Source organism: Drosophila santomea, chromosome 2L, assembly GCF_016746245.2.
Source record: "Drosophila santomea strain STO CAGO 1482 chromosome 2L, Prin_Dsan_1.1, whole genome shotgun sequence".
Taxonomy (NCBI): Eukaryota; Metazoa; Arthropoda; class Insecta; order Diptera; family Drosophilidae; genus Drosophila; species Drosophila santomea.
This window is the reverse complement of record NC_053016.2, coordinates 18,473,767-18,495,364: the sequence shown is the minus strand read 5'-3', so window position 1 is coordinate 18,495,364 and position 21,598 is coordinate 18,473,767. Positions and strand designations below refer to the sequence as shown.

At 41.8% G+C, this 21,598-nt stretch overlaps 1 protein-coding gene across 1 annotated transcript; it reads left to right on the top strand.

Moving 5' to 3' along the window:
• The first annotated feature begins 29 nt into the window (after positions 1-29).
• On the top strand, positions 30-21,500 carry LOC120450021 (death-associated protein kinase related). Its single transcript, XM_039632748.2, has 9 exons — positions 30-449; positions 14,137-14,227; positions 14,313-14,516; positions 16,683-16,920; positions 17,129-17,232; positions 17,838-17,990; positions 18,061-18,349; positions 18,776-18,953; positions 19,997-21,500. The coding sequence occupies exons 1-9, from the start codon at positions 416-418 to the stop codon at positions 21,328-21,330; spliced, it is 2,625 nt and encodes an 874-aa protein (XP_039488682.1). The 5' UTR covers positions 30-415; the 3' UTR covers positions 21,331-21,500.
• The last annotated feature ends 98 nt before the right edge of the window (positions 21,501-21,598 follow it).

The following is a 21,598-nucleotide window of genomic DNA, read 5'->3' as shown; positions in this document are numbered from 1 at the left end:
AAAACAGCTCAAATCAAATAATGTGGGGCCAGGCCAAAACAGTTTCAGGCAAAACGCTCGCTCGCGATGACACAATAGCGAAATAGTGCCGCTGGCGAATGAATCTAGCGCTGAAATCAAGCATACGCAACGTGGTGCGCGGCCAAGCAGCTATAAATAAGAATCGTTCTTTTGTGCCATTTTTTAAGTGCGCAAAACCAAACGATTTCAAAATCCATGCAATAAGTGAAGTGAAGTAAACACGCAAAATGTTGAGTGATGAATAATTACACATGCCATTAAATATTGTGCAACAAAACAACTAACAATCCAATTAGCCAGCGTCAAGGAATAAGTTCAAATCGACTTAAGTAAATCCAGCAGCCGCACAACGGGTCAACGATTGCGTGAAATCTTCTCTAGGCGACACAGCAATATGATCTATATAGATGATTCAGAGCCGGAAGGTGGTAAGTCTACGAATTGCCGCTCGAGCGAAAATTATTATCACTCCGACAATGCCTCGAATTTAACAGTGAACACTGCGTATTCGCGTTGTGTGTATCACCAGTGATAAGGGTTGCTGTCAACGGTTATCTGTATATATTCTACCCATAGATATAGCCCCAATAAATATCTCAAATGGCGAAGTGTAATTATTGTATGTGCCTTGCCAGAGATTAGGCCGATAACTCTTTCAAATGTGTTATATCCCGCAAAGCCAAACTCCAAAAAGACAAATCAAATTAACGAAATCTACGGCTTAGCAGCTGTTTTCGATTCCTCTCCTTTTTTTTGCCACTGAAGTTATCAGCAGTTAACTACGCTTTAATAAAGGGCCAAAACAATAAACATTTTCGGCCCATGATACTGATGCAAAACATTAACTTTTATGCGCAGATAAAAACAAACCGAACGCAACTGCAAAATGTATCTGGCGAAATCAAGCTGTGAATGGTGGAAACAAATGCTTAAACGATTTAGAGCCGCTTCCCGGGCCAGTGGGCTTTTAAAAATACATGAATTTCAATAAAATACGGCCATGGCTGTTGGAAAAGCGGAAAAGTGGGGGCGTGCCGAAAAAGGAATCCAGATAAGGCGCACTGTGATCAGGAAACATTTGCGACGCCGTTTCCATTGTCAGAAACAATAAATTTCACGCATAAAACAAAAGAGGGCCAAATATATACTATATACACTTTTTTGTCTGCCGCTTTAAGCCCAAATAAAAGCCAAAGCGAAGCGCAGTTGGTGAAGGATAAATGTCACACTCGATGAACGTTGGAAGGGCTGTGGTAACTGTGTCTACAGTGGTTTAGGCAGCCAGAGACAAAGGCAAAGTCGAAAGGCTCCAACTTCCGAAGGAAAAAAGGAAGTGTCAAGTAGTTTGGCCAACGGGAAATGGTTTGGGATGGGGGAAAATCGTCGTAGCATGAAAAATGCCGAGCGTCGGGCGATTCCAAAAATGAAAAGAACCCAGTGCGACACGAGAAAAAAGTTCGAAAGGACGCGTAACACGAGGAGACACAGGGTAAAGCACCCACAGAGTTCTCCTGATTTAGTGCCATTCAATCCGCAGTGTGGGTGTGGGCCCAGGAAAAAGGCTTACACGTCTCGTTTTGCCACGCTGTTTTCCCAGGCAGTCCTTCCCAAATTGGCAAATAACAACAAACGGAAATACCTGCCTACCTGTGGCAAAGGTGGCAACCTGACCGATTGGCCAACCTTTTTTCCCGTCCAATTCTCACTTGGGTTTGTCTCAGCCGAGTTATGTGCTAATGGCGCATAAGCTGATTTCTCAATTTCCTTTTCCCAGTTTGCCAGCCAATTAAGGGAAATCTTTGGCAAAGACACTTTAATCGGAGAGGAAATGAAACCATTTGCAGCGGAAATTACCAAACCGCAGGGAAAACCAGACATGTGGAGTTTCATAAAAATATTTTATTACTTTGCTGCATTTTGTTTACACAAAACCTAGTCGAATAAATCAAACAAGCCAGTTCTATTATATTTTAAATGTAGTTCTTTTTCCAGCGCTAAATGTTTGCTCGACAAGCAGAGAAAGCACGCCGATATTGTGTAAATATTTAAACAAGAAATCTGCATAAAAATGCTGACCATCGCCTGACTGTGGCGTCATTAGACGGAGGAAATATACATATTTCTTTATAAAGTGGATTTTTGCTGAGTACAGTAAGGCCTTACAGAGTAAAATGCGTACATATATAGTCAAGTATATGTTTATTTGTTATTTTTACCAATCTCAGTTTGAGCCAACATAATACAATATTTTTTGAGTACAATTTTTAAGTGATGATATGGCAATGCCCAAAAGTTTTTCACTTTAAACAAGATTTGCAAGATGATCTCTGTCTATTTTATTGGAAACAAGTTGAAAACTTAAACTAGGGAAAGATTTTGGCCACCGCTAGAATTATTAAAAGCAATTAAAGATTCCACATTCCACATTTCGTCTAAGCAGCGGCTATAAGTATTAATGCGATTTAATGAGATGTTCACTTTATTGAGTGCTCTCTTTGGATAGAATACATTCTTCATTTCTTTTTTACGCCGCTGCTAACCGAAAATATTCAAAAATAAATTTGTGTTTTGCTTTGGATTTCTCGTACTGCGCTGCCAAGGTGAATGTAAAGCTGGCAGGCAAAACCGAAAGAATCTCTCACTGGCCGTTCTAAAAGTTACTCGCCCCGCAACGCGAATCCGTCCGATTTTCCCCCAGAGAACGGACGGATATATAGATCTAGTTGCTTATATATAATTGAGATAAATTTATTTTACGTCGCATTTCATGTTGAAGGTCGTTCGTTGATATTCACTTCAGTTGACGTTGCGAATTCCTCGACTCTGCCTCATCGCGGGGTCTCTGTACTCTACTATGTATGCGATTTGGCCAGGACTTGATCGTTTATCCGGCTGTCGAGTAATAATATGTATAAAGGTTTCACGCTTCCTGATTTCTTTGGCGTTTTAGTTGGCTCAGACTCAACTATATCCTATAGATACTTTGTTATGTTCCGTGTGCTTGGCCTGTTACCAAAATTTCAGAATTTATGCTTGCTTCCACTGCGACTAAAAGGGAATATTTATTAACCCGTCTGGTCGAGAGCAAATTAAAAGACATTTAATTTGCATATATGTGGGCACTATAACAATTTATAGAATATTTAATTCAGCCCCAAGGCACTTGAAAAGAAAAAGGCAACCGAAATCGAAATTCGCACAAAATGGAGCAGCTTAAAGTGTCTGTTTTCGGCAAAATTGTCCAAAATCCACTTTTTGTTCTCGCCGCTTGCCTGCAATGTTGTTTAAATTTTTAATGCGAAAGTATCTCCGGCAGTTTGTCTGGGGCACAGCTGCAGGTGGAATGGCAGTGTTAAAAATGCAGACAGGGGCGTGGAGTGCATATATGTATCAGTTTGTGTGATTATAACGCATACGCCATGTGGTGCAGATGCAAGCACAGCAATGCCGCATGCTAAACAAATTAAAATTGCAATTTAATGTATTGGCAGACTGGTAGACTGGCAGACGGGCAGACTGGTAGCCAGGCAGCCAGGAAGCCTGTTAAGATTGCATTTGCCACATGCAAACTAAACAAACAACTGTCGAATGGAGTGGGCTTCTGCTTGTTGCAACTCAATTTGCATGTAGACACTTCGCGCCCCTAAATGACAAACGGAAATTTCCATAATGCCAAACAGAACCGCAATCGAAAATAAGCCCCGAACCAGGCCATATGCCAAATGCCAAATGCCGAATTCCAACTGCAAATGTTATTCGGGCTAAGGACACGTCTAGCATCCGTCGAAAATAATCAAAATTATGTAAATGCTCTCTCGGTGCCCCAAAATCGTATGTTTTTATTTATTAGCAGCCTTGCATTCCGCCTTTGCATGTTATGCAGGTCATTTCATTTGCATTCCACGTAGTCAACATCATTTGCGCTTTGTAATTTCCCATGTTGCTGATTTATGGGTCGCATTCAAATGCCACTCTCCACTATCCACTTGCCACTATCATTATTCAGCCAACTCGATACAGTGCCAATCAAATGCCGAAAATCATCATTTTATTGCGTATGCGTATCATGGCTCCTTTAGTTTTCATCATGTGTTCACAATGTTTCGGAAATACCCGGCATTGTTTCCATATTTAATTGCAGAACAGCTACTGGTATTTAAAAGGCAATAACTCGTCCAGAGTATCCGCGTATCTGCCTCGGTAATCGCTTCTCTGTGGCCAAACAGATCGTTAATTCAGAGCGCTCTTACCACTCGGACAGAAATTAAATTAAAGCCCATAAACTGTAACGGCCAAGAGTGCTGCGTTGGTTAGCTGCAACCGAGAACTCCTCCAGTGAGTACGCGCATCCTTATCTGTCGTAGAACCCACAGAATGATGGGGCACTTTGGATTCCTCCGGCTGTCGGAAGCTGTCTTGTCAATAGACATCCTTTGGGGAGTGACTGAAATGCAATTGGAACTTGACTTAGACATTTGCTCGGATAATTTGTGTATGGTGCTGTAGTGCCAAACGAGCTTTAATTAACGTGCTGCAACTGATCTAGCCAATAAAGAAGGATATTTTAATTTATTTTGATTGGTATTTTGGAAGCAACTTAGCTTGGAATGAAATGAATTTGCAGAATTCGCTTTAAGTGCTCTAAAAAGACATATACATGTTTTACTTGCGTATAACATAAGAAATACTTGTATAAAGAATGTATTGACTTTCGACTCATATTTCATAGCAGTTATCTTATCTAAGAGCTCATTGCTGAAGACTGAATATATACTACAATTGACAAGTCGTCTTAAATAGGTACTTTCCCTTACATTTGTTTTCATTCACTTTACACCGTGTCGTATGACTTTAATACCATGCATTATGCATTACAAGGCAGAGCTAAAATTTAAGTTCTCTTTAAGGTCCCAATCTAATGGGTTTCACCTGCTTGACCCTAATTTAAAATGACCAGTTAAGCCCTACAACTGGTCCTTTAACCAACTGCTCGACACGTCATTGGCTGCCGGTCACTGAATATTTGAGGACTTGCAGCGAGCGTATTGTATAAATAACCCCAACACCATTAAATTGTCAAACGTGCCACAGAGGGTGTCTATGTTCCCTGCAACAGTGTGCGTGCTTGCCTGGTAAGTGTGGGTGCTTGTGTGTGTGGGAGTGTGTTGGTTGTACCCACGTAGCTTGCAAGTGCAAACTTTATTTAGAGATGTCAAACTGTCGCTCTGCCAGGACACAGATACAACTGCAGATACAGATACATTGTGCATGAGCAGGTCCGTTGCCTTTGCAGTTCCACGTGTCAGCACATGGTGGATGTGTGAAAAACAGAGTGCACAGAAAAAAATGCCTGATCCCTTGAAGATCAAACGGTTGGGAATTGCAATTGCAATTGCATTCTCGTACTTCTGTAGTGTGTAGTGGCTCTATTTTTGTTGTTTGTATGGAAACTAATGAAATATGTTCCTTAGTACCATAGTTCTTACTAGTAAAGGTTAAAGGTTTGCTCCCCAATAATCGGGCTTTATTTATAAATAATTTTTGATTTATAAATCAAATTCATATGTTGGGCTGAAGAATTCGCGTAGGTTCTTTTTAGAACTCCAGACAAATTTCTCTCTGTGCATGATTGAGAAACCCAGGATGGACAGTCGGGCAGTAAATAAAGCGTTAAATTTTAACAAATTGTTGGCAGAAGCGCGTGCGAACATGCACCATGTGGCCGCCATTGAATCGATGACCTTTCAATTACCTCGCTGTTTCATCCTGATCCCCACCGATTCCGATCCAAAGCGACCCGATTCCCGGCACTAAAAACCTGCACCTTGATTAATTGTTTTGTTTGTTGCGCGTTAATTGATTTATCTGGCTGATGCCGCAACTAATTCACAGAGCTGGCCAATTATTTATGGGCCATCGCCCCATATCGAACATATATATATCCTATATTCAGACTTATGTATGCAAGAGGCCCTTTCACTTCCGGTTGGCATGGCTGCATTTTTAGCCCGCTTTGTGCCCTGTGCAATTTGCAGTTGTTATTCAATTATGCCCCAAACAAATGCAGTTCGACTTGAGTGCAAATATGTGTTCGCACACTGCCGGCATATCTGCAATTCCCCCTTCGGCTTTTTCGAACCAGCCGCAGACTTCGCTCTTCGTCTTTGATTTATGCGACCATTGGCCTACACACACTGGCAACCAGAAGGAGATGCAGGGCATTCGAGTACAATATGATATATATCTCGCACAATGGCGTCCTACTCGCTTTTCGTTTCTTTAATTCATTTGTTTTGGCAGCTGTTTGGCCGGGGCTTTTAAAGTATTTGCGGTTCGGGGATTTCATTTGGGGAATGCACATTGTAAACTTCCTAAATTCAACCCCGATGGCCAAACATTTTCCAAATTCAGTGGGGAGCTCTGGATCCTCAGCTGCTGCAAATGACGGCGGCGCTGGCCTTTGTGTTGCACTCATAAATTAATACACTTTGAACGAGGGGCCATTGCGAACCGATAATTAACTAAGCTCCAGTCGCTCAACAACCGCCATCAGGATCGGCCATGGATAGCCGTTCATTGACAAAATTTCCAGGATTTTACGCTAACGAGTTCAGCTGATGCTTTGCATGAAGCTTTCCAATCTCCCAGCCTCCCAGCATCCGAACCTCCCTTTTCACCTGCCACGCGAGTCCCGCAGCTAGTTTACTACAGCTGGGGGCATGGCAATAGCACCAATAAGTATACATAAATCCGTTCCCAGCTGGTAAAAAGTAAGCCACAAAGAACTTTATATAAAGTTGTCGAAAACAAATGTATAAATAAAACACATAATAAGTTAAATAAACCATTTTTGATTCAAATTATATATGTATACATATTTCTTTAAATCATTTTAGGGCTTAGATAACTTTTTTTTATTCCAATATTACATAATACTTTTCAAAAACCTAACGAGGAATAAACACACGAATTAAGTCATCCAACTGATGTTTCGATTATTTATGCTATTGCTGTTTGACCTATTGTTTCGACCACGCCTGTGGGCCACAAAATGGCACAGGAACAGGGGCAGAAAGTCATTTATGAGCGCTGGCTGACACGAGGTGTCTGCGGTTGCCTCACGTCGCTCATTAAATTAATTAAACGCAGAGTTGCGGCTGCCAGCGAATTTGCATCGGCTTCTTTTCCTATTTGAGATAGTCGCAGAACTTAGCAATCTAACAGTTTTGAATTTTCATCGCGCACGACGCTCTTTTGATGCCGTTTTGTTGCAGACTGGGTAGAAAGTTTTAATGAGTTCATTGCGGTGTGCGTCGTTAGTCTGGCTTGAAATTGTTTTGCATTTAGAAGCGGCTGTTGCTGCAGCATTTTCCCCGATTTCGCCAACCGATTTGCCCCACCCCATCCCCACCGGTTGCCTGCATCTACTGATGACAAGGCTGAAAAAAGGGAACTTCGGAACTTCGGCTGGGGGAAAAGACCTGGCCTGTGTTTATCTTTGCAGTCTGCAGTAGTCTCCATGCGATGTCCTTTGTCCCATTGTTGGACTTTGGAATTGCCTTGAAATTGCTGTGCTCACATCGATCAATTAGCAGGCATTTTAAGCAGGGGCAACATTTTTGGGGCCCTTTCAAATTTAGAGCTGCTGCAGTGCCCTTAAAGTATTTTCGCAGTGCTCAAGTTTCGGTGATTAAAAACGAAAACAGCATGGAAAATTCCCACACATATATACGCTGCTCGAATGGCGGCGTTGATTATAAGCGCGAAAAGCTCACCCATACAGCCAGCCGGAGATTATGTGTGTGCCCACAAAAGCCAGCGTAATGAATGTGAAAAGGGATAGGCGAAGAGGGTGGGGAGAAGCGGGGAAAACCCCTCGGAAAATCGCCACAAAGCGATTCAAGAAATGCAAGCGGGACTCATCGTCACACGCGGCGTATGCGTAATGTCGAGGCGAACAATATTTTGGAATAACTCGCTTGGTGTCCTTAGCTCGCAAGTGACTAAATTAAAGGCGAAATAAGCTGAAATGAAAATTCCAATTGAATGAGGCTGGTAATGGGATAAAATAAAAAACAGGGAGCAACACGCATGCATACAAATTTCTAATGCTAATTTCATTGTCGCAAAGCTGGTAGAAGGCAGCGAAAATAAAATGAAATAAAGTAAAATTGCATCATCGCGCAAATTGGCAACGAGAAGGAGCCAAAAGTGACATCCCATTTCGTCAGAGACTTTGGCATAAATTTTGAATGGCAATGGCCCAATTAAAGTGTGCCGCAAAAGTATGCAGCATAAACTGGAAATTGGCGACAAAAATCGGGGGAAAATGGGGTCGAAATACTTTGCACTGCATTAGGGCACTGAGCTTTACGTCATATCTCGGGGAAACGTTCAAGGTCCCCACACACTCACATACCCACACACACCCACACCCACACCCACACTGATTATTACTTTTCATTTTCCACAACGATTTTCATTTTTCTCTCGCTTTCCGCACATGCAAAAAATGAAAAACTGGAGGAACTGGGCGTTGTCGCAGCGGATTTACGCTTGGCGTGCAGGAAAAAAATGAAGAAGATGAATTGCCGTTGTTGAGATACTGCCGAAACATTCTATATAGATATGCACGGGGATTAATATGAATATATAATATATAAAGGCGAACGCAAAATAAATGGATACATGGTATTGATTTGTCTCCTGTCATCTGTCCCTTGTTTGCATTTGTTTAAAAACAAAAAAAGTGGGCCTTATGCCGCAAGTTTCTTTTGTCATTTATCATTTATTGAATTCGCTAGCGTCAAACATTTAACACATCTAACGTGTCCATTCGGATGCAAGAAATAAATTGTGTGCCCAGTGTCTAATCAAATCGGTACTGACAAGGATCGGTTTAGCTACAGGATCTGTAGCTTGTATAAAGCCGGGTTAAGCTCTTCATTTTGGACTGACTGTGTATAGATATAAATTCAAAATGACAGGAGATTCATAGTCTTTGTAACTTCAGCTATGCCTTGCTTTCAATTTATACTTTAAAAATATGTCACCTGGATTAGGCGAGGCATTAGAGTCGGGTTGAGAAAAGTGTGAATACTGGAGCCTGCTCATTTTCCCTCGCATTTATGCATGACCATTTGATGAAGGCGATGTGTGTGTGGAAGTCCCTGTAATAGCCAATTTGAAATGGCACTGTAGTCTCTGTAGGGGCAAACTTTTGCCATTTTTTTTACCTCTCCCTCTGCCTCTGCCAACACACAGTTTCAGACTGGTTCTGCCATTCTCATTCCTTCCATGGAATTTGCCAGGCACTTAGACTGATTAAAATGCAGACAACCCGCAGCATCGTCATCAGCAGCAACAATAACCAGGAAAATATCTACTGCCAACGGCACGAACTCATTTCCAACAGTTTTCGCCATCGGTTGCACAAACGTCATCAGCTGAGTAAAGTTCCCAGCCTGGTCGAAGTTACCAAAATCCATCGTTGAAAGTAACCAACATTAAGTCAAAGTCAAATTAGGGTAAAGTACACATTCGTTTCAGGTTATTTTCAAAATCAAAATCACATTTTGGTAGCCTGCAAGTTCAAAGATAGCAAAAACATAATGAAAATCAGATTTCAAATTAAAGTTTGTATTTCATATTCTACGATGTTGATTTGATTTTGCTTGCCACTGATGTACTAAACCATCTTAATTTGCATAGCATATGATGCATCATCAAAAGATTTTCGAATTAGTTGAAATGCCTTAAATACGGCTTCAAGAATATGGCTCTAGTTTCCTAATACTCACGAGAAATAAGCGGCTTACATTTTTCGGGAAGTCATTAAAAATGTTAATTTTATAGAAATTTATTAACCTGACAATTTTCAAGGCGTCAGGTCAAAGGCCAACAGCAAATAGAAAACAAGCTCCAAATTAAATTCATCGTTTATAATTCTTGTTTGCTTTGAATTTAGCAAGTGACTTAGCCGGGCAAACAAACAGCAAATGCTGTGTGATCTTTGCGCCGATTTCCTGGCAGCATAAAATATAATATATAAAATGTATTAAGTGTTTTGCTTGCATCCGTTTTCCCGTCTGGGCCTGCCATTAAATGCTTGGCATAATTGTGCGATTGCTTTGGTCGTGTAAAAAAGTGTTTTAAATGCGAATATAAACAATGAGGAAGTGCATGCAGGACCCTCGTTGTTGCGTAACTTTGGTTTATTGAAATGCCGACGTCTGGCTTGTGTTTTTTGTACTTTTTGCATATATTTTGTGGCCGTGTAATGTGTGGCACATTGACATCCATCGTTTGATGTGCAACAGTTTGCCTTTGTTGTACAACACATTTTTCGCCGCTAAACTCACGTGCCCTCAAATTGTGTTATTAAAAAAATTTCATTAAGCACATTACACAATTTTTATGGCAGCAACAAATTGCAGCAACAAATCGATGAGCGGAAAAGTCGGAGGAAAACATTTTTTCACTTCCGCTGAGGATTTGCTTCGCTCGGATTTTATTTTTTAATTTGAAAGTCAAGGCAATCCTGGCAACAGTTGCCCAAATGAGCAGTGGGGAACGGAGATTTGGCTGGGTTATCCTGCGGATCCTTGACGACCCAAGGAGCAAAGGCAAATCAAAGAAAAATTTGCTGATTTTCATATCAGAAAAAATTGCCATCGTTGGCACAAAAAATCGTTCGCCATTTGCATTCGCCGCTCTATATCTATGGCACTCCATTGAATGGGGAGTGCAAATGTAGTATCTGCGACTCCCGCTCAGCCATTTTTATTGATATTGTGCATAAATTAACTTTATAAGACTTTTTTGAAATCAATTTGCGACGAGTTGCACTTTTCAACCCAATCCACACACATTGACCCTAGTGAGCGAAAGAGACGGGTGCGGTGCGATAGAGATTGAGTAGGAAAATACATATAGACGTCGGGAAAAGTACTTCTGAATAAGAGATGTCTGACACAGAACTCAAACTTCAACTGAAAGCTATTTAAAAGCTATAATTATTTTGCATACATAGGGAGACGCAGCAAAGCTGATTGTATCTTAATACTGGGGTAAGAACAACGTGAAATATTTTTCTGAAATAGTTATTATAATTTCCCAACCATAAAGACTTTTTAAATATATATAAAACAAAATGTGTAAATATGTATGTAAAAAGCACATTACTAGTACATCATATTTTTACTCCAATCCATATGTTCCTATCCGCAACCATTCGTGTATTATATGCACATCTTGCAGCTTAATGGATCTGAAATTGATTTACGAAAACACTTCAAACGGCTCAAGTCCAATTTCGATTGCATTCGGTTGGTGCATTGGGATTGGGGTCGTCAACCGCCCACTGCCAACCGCCCCTCGCCAGAGCATATGGGCATATCCGGACCCCTCAACCCCTTGTTACCCAAGTCCACGGATTTTCCCTTTGGATAAGCGGTGCAGTGCAAATGCCAAGAAGAGTCGATATAAATTCATTTATTCATGAGCTCGAACCAGGAAATGAATGGGAGTTACCTGTCGCCCTCTCACATCCATTTCTGAGTATGAATATGAGTACACTCAGAGAAGAGTGTCTGAACTGAAACTGCTCTTTTGACACCTAACGCTTCTAACTTATTTATATAGAACGTGGAGTCATTTAATACATATAGGTTTATACGGTAATCTACAAACGCATCGATATATATACATACTAAGTTTGTTATAGTTTCTTATAATATGTTGACTTCCTTTAAAATGTCTTTTAGTTATTTACCAAATCATGGTATTGAATATTATTATACATTATAATTTCTTAAAGTGTTCAACCGAGTATAAGTGAACGTTTCTGCATAATGAATGCTTGTCTGCGCTCATGCTGAAGTTTTTTGAGCGTTGAAATATCTCGAATCTCGTCGCCTCTTTTCGATTCCACTTTTGTGTCTTTTGAATAATGAGTTATGGGACCGAGAAGTTGGCAAGTTTTCACAAAATTTTCCCTTCAATTGAGGGGCTCTCTTCAAATTTCTTGCCTAATGCCAGTGCCTGGGCGTGTTTGCCGAAACTTAAATTGTGCGCATTATTGGCAGAGTGCACTCAAATGCACTCATACATGCACTCACTCACTCTGTCGGTGCCAAAAACCGTTTAAACGAGATATGGCCAGGGGGCGTGGCGAAAGGGAGGCGTCAATTGCTTGCATACATACATATATGTGTGTACAAGTGCCTCGCTGCACACAAATAGCAAAGAAAACGCTCTCACAGCCTCCGTTTCTATTCACAGTAGACGCTCGACTTTCACTTTGAATTTGCCAAGTTTGTGCCACCCCCACCATCTACTTTTCCCGCCCTTGTCTCGCCCCTTTCTAGATTCGGAAAGTCTTTTCGTTTGCTTCTTCGTCGTGCCTTTGATTTTAAAGATTTATCGTGTTTTCCGTAGCATACTTATGTGCGCCATTTACATATTAATGGGACAGCTGCCGCGCAGATGACATCAATTCATAGAAGCTTGCTAACAACTTAACCCCTTAAATGCCGCCGTTAAGCACAGCTAGAAAAAGTCGAGAAGTCGAAAAATAGGGACAACAAATTGTACTCTTGAAATGGTGACTAGGGGTAGTCTTTAACAGCTCCGTCCAGAACCTAACGAAAAATTGCTGTTTTAAGTTTGATATCTTACATTATTTATACCCGGCAATTGGAGAGTAAAGAGATGTGCCAGATTTGTTTAAAAAGTATTTAATAAGCTGGAAATAATCGTTTCCAAACCTATAAAGGGATATACTTGATCAGGCAGCAGCTTCTAGTAATGCCAATCTTAATCGAAGCTCTGTTCTTTATTTAAGTAAAAAGTACCAAATAGTCCAAACACCCTTGTATAGCGATTTCTCTTGTTGTGGTATTAAATAGATAGATTGAATTCTTACAACTATCAGAATTAAGGAATTATTACTTAAATTTGAATTAATTGTTTTTAAAATAGTGGCCATCAATCGGTTATTTCAGCACACATATTGACTTACTACACTTGTACCATAAGCCTTTGACAGATTATCAATAATTCGAATTGCAAATTTTCGAAAGCCACTGTTTCCATGCCTGCCACAAAATCTCCGGGGATTATTGCGGTCGAATGTCAAGTTGAAACTCTTGTGCGTAATGGAAAAAATATGAAAAATCGTGCACTGTTTGGTGACCACACGCAGGGGACCCAGGGAAGACCGCCGCCCACGGACACACAAGTAAACCCATATTTGTCACAATATTCCCACTCGTCACTGTTGTCGTCCCCATTTCATATCGTTGCGTTGCACAAATTCAATTGAATCAAGTCATTTTTATTTGTTTGGCAACTTGTAGACACACACAACGAATCAAATTCTGAAAGGGTTTCCTCTGAGCACAACAGGAAAACTTGTGTGCAATATGTCCTGCGAAATATGTAACAAGCACAAGCTGTTGTTGAGCAGTCCTTGCAGAGACGTACTGGCTCCATAATAGCCGGTATTAAATGCACTCCTCACTGGGAACTGGACAATGGAAATGATTGAAATGCCATATTGCCGAGGGTGCACTCCTGACCACGTTGCGAAGCACTTGTTTTTCTTTGGCTCTGGCCAGGAACAAGAAATCTAATCAAATCACACTGTTGAGGTCTTAATCAGACCGAAACATTTCCGACCATATACCCACCTATGGCTTGTCAGTTTATGGCAGCAAACTGGTATGCTGATAAGGAATATGGCAAGCCAATGGAATTACGGATCGATGAAATGGCTCAATGAAGTGCAATGGGGTGTACGTACTAGACCTGGATTGATATCAATGCACCCATGAGTGTACTAAATATCTTGCGTACTGCTCTATCAGTATCATATGCCTGTAATCGGTAGGTCAATAAATAAGAAGCAGCTAACAGGAATAACATTCAATTAGTAGCGAAACAATTTTCATTCTGGACTTTTACTTCTTAAATATACGTCCGATAAACTTATTGAAAACATTAAAAGCTACTTGCTCCTTTTTCAATTTTCGGCTCACTTCCCAAATAAAAAGGTTACTGCTAAACTGTTTTATGGTCCAAACTTAATACCACCCATTTTTTCCTATTTTGCAGTTTTGGAACCGTCGTTTCCCATGCGCGATGTGACCATAAATCGCAACGTCGATGCCCATAAACTTTACGATGTGCTGGGTGAGGTGGGACGGTGAGTAGAGTATTCCAGCGGCCCGATCGCCGCACTTCCCGATGTGCCCCGAATCATATGTAATTAATATTGTGCCCTCTGGCAGCGGAAAATTCGGGACAGTGTACAAGTGCAAGGACAAGGCAAATGGCCTGCAGCTGGCGGCCAAGTTCGTGCCGATCCCCAAGCGCGAGGACAAGCGGAATGTGGAGCGGGAGGTGGAGATAATGAATTCATTGCAGCATCACCTCATCATACAGTTGTACGCGGCATACGAATATCAGAAAATGATGTGCGTCGTCCTGGAACTGTAAGGAAGACTTCAAGAGGCCCATTCACGGGCCCTTACAAATGAATGTGTTCAGTTTGCTTGTCCTTGTCTCGTGGGTGTGACTCCTTCTCTGTGTTTCTCTATAAATAGAGTATAAATGTTTATGTATGCACGTTAGATTGGGCTTTATTTGGCGACCAAAAGTTATAGTTGCTCAGATAATCTGATGGTGTGCACTCCCAATGCATAATAAATTGGAAAATATATGAATGAAACTTAACTGTATTTAAGCCAAGGATTTTTGGTACTCTGGTCGCCAAATACGGTCCACCCCAATATATACACTTGTAGCCCTCTATTCCACTATTCGTTAAGTTTGTTGTCCCTTTGCTGTTTGCCACATTGTTGCTGGGGACACAATATCTTGCAATCAGTAGGAATGTGCATAAAATGCGATTTACACGTACGCACATTATCGTAAACTAGTAAACTTTTCCGCCCCAACCAATACACGAAACACTCACACAAAGTCTGAAAGAAAAACCTCGAGCAACAGGTTTCCCCTTGGCAGCCGAGCATTTATAGAAATTTACAGCAACTTTTATTTGCCTCGCGAAAGTTTTTCACAGCTTCTTTGTTCGCAAATGAATGGTGACATGGGTTAAGGGTCTAATGGCCCATAAAAACGATTGAGGCAGGTGTTCTGGCCCACTGATTAGTCAACGGCCTTGACCCACATTCGCCTCCCAGTGGGCGAACAATAAACGAAAGAAACATGAAACAATTCCGTTTTCATAGACCCAAGACAAAGCCCCAAAAGACTTTGTCAACTTAAATTAATTTTCAACAAAACAAGGAAACTGCAGTTTGGACAACTTGTGCTGTTGTTCTAGCTGGTCCTGTTCTCCTTGCCGTTTTCCCCCTTCCGAAAAAGTTATTGTTGACTTGCATACTTCTCCTTGGCATATTCATAACAGAATATCCAACTACGACGAACATATTTTCCAAAGAAGGGAATTCCTCGCCGAAATGATGAGCAGCTAGGAAAGTGGTTTAAGCATGCTGCGTTTCAACTATTTAGTTTCCATCGTGGAAAAGCCACTCAAAGGGAGTAAGCACAACTGTCAAACTAAAACAAAGACCTAGTAATTTAACTGAATTAAGATGGCACAGCTATCGCTTTACAATAAATATTTAAACATTTTGACAATTGTTTTACACATCCCATGCGACATGAAACTTGTCGGTTAAAAGCTTCATTGGATTTCCTCGGATCTGTGGATTTACCAGTTGAAATTTTTAATGAACCAATTTTTATGAAATGCACTTTAAGTGATTTTCATTTGGATTATGGACTTTTATGTGCAGCTAGGGATATACGAACAGCATGACTTGTTAGACAGTTTTATAAGAATATTCTATTTTTATCTATTATAATCAGCCAAAAACATATTTAATACATTACAGAAGGTGCAACACTATTGTTTACCTTGCGTTGTAAAAGTTGTTTTTGTATACAAATGTATATTTTTAAAAAAAAGTATTATTAGAGTATTTATATGGGTCAACACAAATTGCATAATCAGACCAATCAGAAAAATTCTCCATCAGTTGGATAGCAATATTCCATTTCAAACGGCGCACAAAGATCTACATGCAATTTTAATTTACTCAATTTCGAGTGAAGTGCATCAACTAGCTAACAACCCGAAAAAACAGAGAAAAACCAAAGCATTTCGGCATTTTTCCTGTTTTTTCCGAACTTTTTCATGGGCATCTGATGGAGGAATGGAACGGCCGGATTTTTGTGATGTGTTGTGGTATCGACACTTGAGGCAAATCTCGGATGACATTTGTTCGAGTGCCTGAACATAATTCTCTCCGATTCCGACTCCGAATCCAATCGGCATGCCGTTAGTTGATGCCCGTCACTCGAGCGGATTGATGCTCATGGATTATCTGATTTTCGTGTCCTGGCAGAGCCATCTGTACTCTTGTAAATAACATAACTAGTTCAGTGTGGGTAGTCAGGTAAGGTAACTAAACACGAAGCTAAAACCTTTGGTTACGAGGTGAGGAGACTAATTGAAAGGCAATAACTCTATTAATGGTGCTTGGTTTGCATGATTCGTTTTGTGTTTTCTGCTGTTTATGCTTTTCTGTTTTCACATTTTCCCTCTGTCTAATTAACATCTTTTTTCACAGCATCGAAGGAGGAGAGCTTTTCGATCGCGTGGTGGACGATGAGTTCGTCCTCACCGAACGAGTCTGCCGCGTCTTTATTCGTCAGGTGTGTGAGGCAATGGCCTTTATCCACGGCAATGGCATAGTCCACCTGGATCTGAAGCCCGAGAATATTTTGGTGCTCACACAGAAGGGTAACCGCATCAAGATTATTGATTTTGGACTAGCTCGTAAATTTGATCCTGATAAGCGTCTCAGAGTAAGTACTTCTTGCAGAGCTCAATCAACAAAATAGTCTTCTCTTTGGGAATAATAAGCTAATACTTAGTCTATACTTTGTATGTAATAATTACCAGAAATGAACCGAAATGAAGATTCTGGATGGTTCTTATTCCTAAGATGCATGTAATGCTTAGTAGCAATTATTTAAAACAGAGTTATTTATTCAATGCCGACTGTTTCAATAGGTTCTCTTCGGCACTCCGGAATTTGTGGCGCCAGAAGTTGTAAACTTTGACTGCATATCGTATGGAACAGACATGTGGAGTGTCGGCGTTATATGCTATGTGCTGTAAGTTTAATACCTATGCTTTAGAAGCTACTTTTATTAAGTTATATTGAAGTTTCCTAAGCAATGACTACAGAATAGCAAAATGAGTACTCAAACTGCCAAAATAACTTCTATATGAAGAACTTTTTTTACATGGCGATGAAATCTTTAAATAAATCCTTTAATATTCTCTTATTTTATATCGATTGAAATCCTCTTACTTAGCCAACAAGTATTTATTTTTACAAAAACTCAACACATTTAAAAGAAGAAAATATATCCAAAGATGTCGATTTTACTTTTTTCTGGGGTTAAGCCAGCACAATATTTTCGAACCATTTATGTTGTGGCTCGAGCAATTAGAAATTTAATCAAGACCCGCACTCATATCTTAAGGGTAGGTGCTTGGGAGAAAACCAATTAAAAGTGTGTACCAGCTAAAAATGTGATAATCAAAAGGGGCGGTTGGTGGATATGCTCTCACTCCGTGGCAAATTTAATTTAGTTAATTAAGTGTTGGTTTTGTGTTTTTATTTATTCTACTTACGCTGCTTTTACATTACATGTTTATTGACTCTCCCATACCTCGAAACCACACACAACCCCATATGATGGTTTGGATACAGCATCTCAGGACTGTCGCCTTTCATGGGCGAGAACGACATTGAAACAATGTCAAATGTAACCATTGCAAAATACGATTTCGAGGATGAATGCTTTAATGGCATATCCCCCGAGTGTCTGGATTTCATAGCCAAGCTGCTGGCAAAGGACCTGGGGTGGGTGTTCGAATTCTCCCCCTAATTAGAGTCTGGTTGCTAACCCGTCTCCGGATTTTCATTTCCCCAGCACCCGGATGACAGCCGCCGAGTGCATGAAGCACAAATGGCTTCAGCAGCGGCCAGCCACCGCCGCCACGGCCACGCCCATCACAAAGGCCGCCTCCTCTGCGTCCAAGTCGCGCCTGAAGTCTGTGTCTCCGGTGACAGCTCCCTCGGAGTCCTCCGAGGACTCCACGGAAACCATTGAAGACGAAGACGAGGAGGAAGAGGTAGAGGTTTGCGTGGAGCAGGCTAAGCAGGAGGACCAGCAGCAGGACGAGGAGCTGGCCCAACTCTGCAGCGACGCTGATCTCGAGGTAAGAAATTGGGGAACTAGACCTGCAAGGCCATCAAACGAACGAACGGGTTCCAGAGCTGGTCGGCTAAATGCATTGTGGTTTTCAACTAACTCTTCAAAGAATATAAAATTACAAGTACTGACAATTGGCATTAAAATAATATATGAAATGGACTGCATTTTTAAAGGAATCCAGAGATATGTACCAATACCTATTTTATCAGATATACAGAAGGACGCAGTCATTTCAAAGTTGACTTTTTGCACGACATACTTCGATTGGCTTCGAAACATACTTTTGGACTTCCAATAATATGAAGTACTCGTGCATCACTGTTCGATTAGTCATTTGAACCTCAACCGTTAACTCAGATACATAGCGCTAGTTCCCCGTTCTCAAGCCATCAAAGAATTACTGTACCCTTCGCATTTGTTTCCTTTGCAGAACAAAGAACTGGATGCTACAAAGGACAACCTGAAGAACTTCATCGTGCGCTGGGAGACGCATCCGAACAGTCCGTACGTGTTCGACGTGGAGGGGAATGTGATAGCTCCGCTGAGCGAGACGAGCTTTCCCCATCCCAGGAGGACTCACGGCGCGGACAGCCTTTCCTCCTCCAGAGGTGAGTACGGATCCCAGCGACAGCGCGACCGACACGCCCTCATCCACGGCAAATGAGGCATCCGCATCGCATCTCCAACTGCATCCTGCAATCGGATGGACTTTGTATATTACACGATTAACTTGTCAAACTAATTGTTGTTCTTAACTTGAATGTGGACCAAGCTGGCTAGCTGACTCTCTGTCCGTATCTCCTTTCCGTCTCTGTCTCTTTCTCTTTCTCTGTGTTAACCCTATCTCTGTGGTAGAACCAATTCTTGTCTTCGGACGAGGGAGGACCAGCTTGCCAGCCAGAACTGTTGTTTATGTTTAAGTAACCCTAGCATTAAGCTATGTGCCTGGCATTCTTGTAGCGGATGACCAGCTCTATTAACCACTTTACACTGTGATAAAGACAGCCATTGACAAAAAGAAAACATAAAAATATATGCAAAATATAATTTAAACTTCAGCACAAAGATACTTCTCTGTAGTTTCTGCGAGACGAGAAACTGAAATCGATTTCGCTCCATCCCAGTCCCCTCCAATCCCAAATCCGAAACCCCTAGAACTACCCTAATCCACAGTTCAGATTTAGATCAACACACATGCTCGTATAGCCACAGTTTCTGGTCTGCCAGCCAGGTAAGCCCAACATCCAGCTCAAAACACCAATCATCCTCAGAGATCGCAGTCAAATTCCTCAGTCAGTCTCATGTTCATTTGTGGTTTGTCCGTCAGAGAGACTTACTATATCGTATTAATAAAGTTCAATAAAGTTCAAAATACCGAAGTTTAATAATATATTTTACGCATTTTAGAAGTATAGGTATAGTTTCATTTATTTTTGTGTAGAGCATTAGTCAAACGCACATTTGATGTTCCTAAGAGCCATATTACGACACAACTCTCTGAACTCATAAGCATGCTCTATCCGTTTGTATATAACCATTTCGTGTACATTAACCCTTCTGAAACAGTTTTTGGCAATAACCCCATAACTTCTATGTTAACATATACAAGATCCTTAAAAAAATTGCTTCTAAGACTATGCTCTATTTCCAGTTTGTTCGCCTTCGCCTTGCGAATCAATTTCCACTTTGACGGATGACGAACGGGGAGAGGTTGAAGATCTGCCGGAAGAGGACGAATCCCGCAGTGCAGACAACGAGAGTCCGCGCTCGGTGGCCACGCCCATCAACGAGTCGCGGGAGAAGCTGTTCCCGACGGTAGCCACCTCCAGTCCGGCAACTCCCACACCGCAACACCTCTTCAACGAGAATTTCGACGAGTTCTCCGGCAGTCAGTCCACCGCCCAGCAGCAGCGCAGTATGAAGAGCTATCTGCACACCTTCGATCGAAGGAACTCGGATACCACCTACTTGCTGGGTCGGCGGAGTTCCGGAGAGCGTGTGAATCTGGCGGATGAGATACGGAAGCTATCTGATCACCTGCTCATGCTGGCCGAGATCAACACCAAGCTTGGGGATGCGAACAACAATGGGAGCAGTGGTGGAGCGCCTGCTGATCCTCCTGCTGCTGCTCCAACCCCTGCTGCTGCACCATCTGCTGCTCCTTCTGGCAGTACTTCTAGTAAAACCTCGGAGACTACCCAGGATGGCAATAGGTGGACCAGCAAAACCACTTGCAGCAGCAGCTGGAACCGTCCCACTTTGAATGGAGGACTCCTCAGCCAGGCCAGCAGCAGTTCCCAGAGCCAGAGATCCTACGATGATGGCAAGGGCAAGACGAAGATCAGTTCGCTGTCTGTAAGATTGCAGCAGTCCATCGAGGAAACACCAAAGTTAAGCAACGGGAACAGCTCCTCTAGCAAACTGGTGCAGTCCCAGCGGAAGTCCACAGTGCAAACCATGAGCAGTTCCAATGCCAGAAGCTTCACTAACCAGCATGTACAAAGAACCAGCACCACCTCTTCCAAGGTGATCTCCAGCAGCACCAGCAACAGTACCACCAGCTCCAGCACTTATATCTCCTCCAGCGCCAGCAACCCAATCTCGTCGGGCGCCAGCAACCCAATCTCCACCAGCGCCAGCAACGAATCGGCCAGCAGTCGTCGTGCCAAGTTCAGGATAAACCAGATGAGTCGGGATGTGCCCGTAGGGCTGCCGGACACTCATCAAACCGTGAATCTGGAGGAGGCAGCCAACACCACCAAGGATTGCCTGCTGCATTTGTTGGAGAAGTACAACGAGACCCGCATCCGCAATCCGGTGGGTCGCCACCAGAGCATCAGCGTTGACTGGCACGTCAGCGACAATCTGGAGTACCGCTCCATGAGCTCCATAAACGCCTTCTTCCAGCGCCACAACCACAATGGCGGCGGCCACAACGTGCGGCACATTCAAGCCCAGCTGGAGGAGAAGGCGGCGGGAAAGTAGGTGTCCATATCCCGAGACCTCTGTATATATGCGATATATATATTTGTATGTAGAGTACAGGTCAACTAGTTGGCACATAGGTAAAACTACAAAGCGTCGAATGGAACAATTTAATATTTATGTATTTGATGTAAGCAATAAACCAAATTAATTTATTGAATAAAACTGAAGCAATGGTTTGTTTTCCTTAGCTCGGGCTGGTATTTCGTTGACATCCCAAGATATTATACAAAAAAACAATTAAAATGAAAACCGCTATTAGTTTACT

Bases quoted from the DNA above. Each gene is read 5' to 3' on its own strand.
- LOC120450021 (XM_039632748.2), top strand. From the start codon at position 416: ATGATCTATATAGATGATTCAGAGCCGGAAGGTG. The intron at 14,517-16,682 runs GTAAGGAAGACT...CTTTTTTCACAG, and splicing joins ATGTGCGTCGTCCTGGAACT to CATCGAAGGAGGAGAGCTTT. The intron at 17,991-18,060 runs GTGGGTGTTCGA...TCATTTCCCCAG, and splicing joins CTGCTGGCAAAGGACCTGGG to CACCCGGATGACAGCCGCCG.